Below are 3,988 nucleotides of genomic sequence, written 5' to 3'. Positions count from 1 at the left end.
CTCAGTATCTGTAAGACAAAACCAGGAGAGGGTGATAAATCCAGAAGTGGTGGCGTGTTTCTATTATCCTTTTCCTCTGACTGTGCCACTCCTGGTTTTGGCCTACACATACTGAGGTAAAAACTGACCAAACTACTGAGGTAAAAAAACTCATCAAATGCTCAATGTGTGAACGTGGCCTTAGAAAGAGCTTTGCAGGGCTCTGGTTCAGGCGCCACAGACTATCAATCCATATTTTTGTCAATCCATATTTTTCAGAGTAATATGAAGTTTGGATATTGTTAATAAAGATTGAACAAAGTCTAACTTTAATGCTTATATATAAATGTAACTACGGCCTATCTCACTAATGCAGCTTTTAGTGCAGCTTCTTTGAGCCAAAGCCACAAGTGTACCCAAATATATCAAAGAAAGACTAAAGCGGTGGACCTCCAGCCATTTGGGGCACTCAGCTCTGAGCATTGGCTACTATTGTATTGGGACTTGAAGCCCCAGAGACGATAATTTCCAGGTTTCATTCACAGTGATGAAGGCCCATTTAATTCTTTGAATTTAAGCAATATGCAGGATAAAAGAGGAAACCACCAAAAGACTTTTTTTTGTTTTGTTGTTTTTAACAAAAATATTTTTTGTCATTTTTAATTTCAAAATGAGTAAAAATCAACATATTTAATAACAAATCATTATGTATTCAGGTTTGGAGGGAATGCTGATTCTTACTGAAACCCAAGATAGTGGGCAAGGTTTACCAATAATACGTCCCTCTCAAAGTTCGACACACAGAAAACTGATAGCTGTCGAATCTGTACCATAAAAAACACTTGTATATCAACTACGGTAATTATCTCCAGCCAACTGGTATCTAGAGGTGTGCTGGACTGTCTGTCCTCTCATATATTGTACTTTACAAACACAAATAAAACCTAAAATTAAAAGGATAAAAAAACCGTAATTCAGACAAAGAGCCGGGAATTAAAGTATTAGAAAAATCAATCGCCCTTCATTGATTCAGTTGTGTCGTTCCGACAACCTACAGCAGCAGCACAGTGATCTGTGTAAAGGTGTTGATGTACCAACAGACGCACACATATACTAAGATGATCTCTAAAAGTTCTTTGGTTGGCTTATATGCAAACTAATACAAACTCCATGTTGGGCAGCATATAAAAAAAATAATAAAAATACTGTATATAATATCCAGGAAGAGCCAAAAACAAACAAAATGCAGTCTAAATATCTCCATTTCTCACAAGGCACAGTCAAGTCAATGAAAATGTTTGAGAAACGAAGAACAAGGTTCTTTTATTCCATGGAATCCTTTCTCTGATTCTCCAATTTTAACCTTATGTCTTAAATAGAAATATATAATTTACAAAAAAAATTCTATTTACAGTCGTAATTACAACTCCAGAGAGATGTGCCTGAAGGTAACGTATGGAGATCTACATACACTACATGGAGTAACAAGAAATTGGAGAATAGTCTGGAGAACATATAGTCCAAGTTGGTTCCAGGCCCCCATAACGAACAGCTCAGTCCTCACACAGTGGTCTCTCCATGTTTGCTGTTGGTAAGCCTGGTGTAAAACTTTCTCCATGAATGCAGAGTTTTGCCTGACCAAATCCAGAACCCAGAAGTGATGCCAACAATGAGGGTCATGAGATACTTTATCATATAGACTGTGAAGTCTGGAGTCATGCGTGGGGTGTATTGCAGTGGGCAAGGGATGGCTAGGCTCTTGCAATTTTGGCTCACCCAGCTACGCTCCCAGTGCTCCCTAAAAGCCTGCTCATAGAAGTAGCATGCAATGACTATCGTGGCAGGTACTGTGTAAAGAACGCTGAAGACCCCAATCCGCACCATCAGTCGTTCTAGCTTCTCTGTCTTCGTGCCGTCGTGTTTCATAATGGTCCGGATTCTGAAGAGAGATACAAAACCTGCAAGCAGAAATGAGGTTCCAATGAAGAGGTAGACAAATAGGGGAGCCAGCACAAATCCCCTCAGTGGGTCAATGCTGTTTAGTCCTACAAAGCAAACTCCACTGAGAAGGTCTCCATCGATTTGCCCCATGGCTAAAATGGTGATGGTCTTTACAGCTGGTACTGCCCATGCTGCCAAATGGAAGTACTGGGAATTGGCTTCTATTGCTTCATGTCCCCATTTCATGCCAGCGGCCAGGAACCATGTTAAAGAAAGAATGACCCACCAGATAGAGCTAGCCATGCTGAAAAAGTAAAGCATCATGAAGAGAATTGTGCACCCTTCCTTCTTGGTACCTTGTACCACAGTTTTATAGCCATCCTCTGAGAAGCCCTCATTACAGACCACTTTATCTCCAAGCACAAAGCCTGCAATGTAAGCCACTGACACCATGGTGTAGCATCCAGACAAGAATATAATAGGCCTTTCAGGATAGCGAAATCTTTGCATATCGACCAGGTAAGTGGTCACTGTGAAGAACGTTGATGCACAGCAAAGTACCGACCAAATAAGAATCCATACTCTGGCAAAGCGGATTTCTTCTTGACTGAAAAACATGAAGCCATCGTTCTTCGACGGTTCACATGGAGCAGCACAGTCCTTCTCTCCTAAAAACCTGTAGTTGAGATAGGTTGGTACCTTCAACACCCGGGGACAATTGAAGGGATGATCAGGCGTGGCATAGATTGCTGGTCCAACTGTCCCATGAAGCGGTGGGCTGGTGGTCAACAAGGCTGGCGCTCCATCTTCCGAGTGGTTCTGTCCAACACAGATCTGTTCGGCACCATGGCGAGGAAAGTTTTCACACCTTAACCTCTCTGGCCACTGGAAGCCAAACTTGTTCATGAGGGCTTCACAACCTTGCCTTGCACGTTCACAAATGGAGCGGCAGGGAGGGATGGCCTGCTCCAACACGGTGCACACCGGGGCGTACATTGAGCACAGGAAGAAGCGCAGTTCTGAAGAACACTGGACCTTTACTAAGGGGTAAAACTGATGGACCTCCAGCCCAGCATCCTCTTGGTTAGTGTGTCCCAAAAGATTAGGCATGATTGTCTGGTTGTATGCAATGTCTGTGCACAGAGGGATGGAGATAGGCTGGCAGAAACCATGCTCTGGCACCGAGATGCCCTTTTCCCCATGGAGTTGTGCATTGGTTAGGAAACCCAAGGCAAGCAATAGGCAGAGGGTTTGGAGAAGGGTGGCTTTAGGCACACCTTGCATGGTTAGTGATGAGTGGAGACCAGAACTTGTCACCTGTGCAGAGGAACAGGGTCCAGGGCAGCGGGAGAAGTCACACGTGTCCACTCCAGTCCTTGCTGGGACAGATCTGCTGCGATGAGACAAAGTTGTGCTTGTGCTTCTCCAGCCTGCCCCTCCTCGGAGCTCCTGCTGGATCTGGGCTGCGTCCTTCTTCCTGAGCCCAGCGGCCAGTCCTGCAGGGCAGCGGTCTCCGGTCCCTCCTCAGGTCGCAGCCACTCGGTGGTCTCTGCACTGGTCACCGGCAGCTCTGCGCTCTCCCTCCGGTTCTGATTCGGATCACTTTCCCTTTGTGCTCTGCTTCCCCAGTCACTTCTCAACAATCAGTTTCAAGGCGCCCTCTGTCCCGGGACCAGATCGTTCTCTCCAAGCCAAAACTTAGGGGCTGCCTTGAAACCGCCCCTGTCCCCCCTCCCCAGGTCCCAAAACCCTTCCCTAAAAATCCCACCTCACCAATCAGAGTGCAGCGCTGAGTCTAGAGAGGGGGAGACTACGCACCCCTTTCGGATAATCAGGAGCATGTCTATATAGGATCAGGGAACTTCGTCTCCAACCAACCCTACCCCCATCCCATAAACTGCGAGGCAGCAAGGATCCGATTTCGCGTCCTGCTATACACAATGAGCGGCCCTCCATCATAACACACGGTCATACGCACGCTCACTAAAGTGTCCTGCTCCTCAACCCTAATCCAGCACCCTGCTCCTCAATCCTAATCCAGCACCCTGCTCCTCAATCCTAATCCAGC

General features: G+C 45.7%; 1 protein-coding gene across 1 annotated transcript; it reads right to left on the bottom strand.

Moving 5' to 3' along the window:
* Positions 1-972: 972 nt before the first annotated feature.
* On the bottom strand, positions 973-3,621 carry FZD2 (frizzled class receptor 2). The gene has a single exon (XM_073572849.1). It carries the CDS (start codon positions 3,202-3,204, stop codon positions 1,540-1,542), a length of 1,665 nt encoding a protein of 554 aa, XP_073428950.1. The 5' UTR covers positions 3,205-3,621; the 3' UTR covers positions 973-1,539.
* Between the last annotated feature and the right edge of the window lie 367 nt (positions 3,622-3,988).

Source organism: Dendrobates tinctorius, unplaced genomic scaffold (assembly GCF_039654945.1).
Source record: "Dendrobates tinctorius isolate UK_male_01 unplaced genomic scaffold, ASM3965494v1 ptg000032l, whole genome shotgun sequence".
NCBI classification, from domain to species: Eukaryota; Metazoa; Chordata; class Amphibia; order Anura; family Dendrobatidae; genus Dendrobates; species Dendrobates tinctorius.
The sequence above is the reverse complement of the archived record's forward strand: the minus strand, read 5'-3'. Positions and strand labels throughout refer to the sequence as shown.

Excerpts from the sequence above, each read along its gene's own strand:
- FZD2 (XM_073572849.1), bottom strand. The coding sequence starts at position 3,204 with ATGCAAGGTGTGCCTAAAGCCACCCTTCTCCAAACCCTCTGCCTATTG.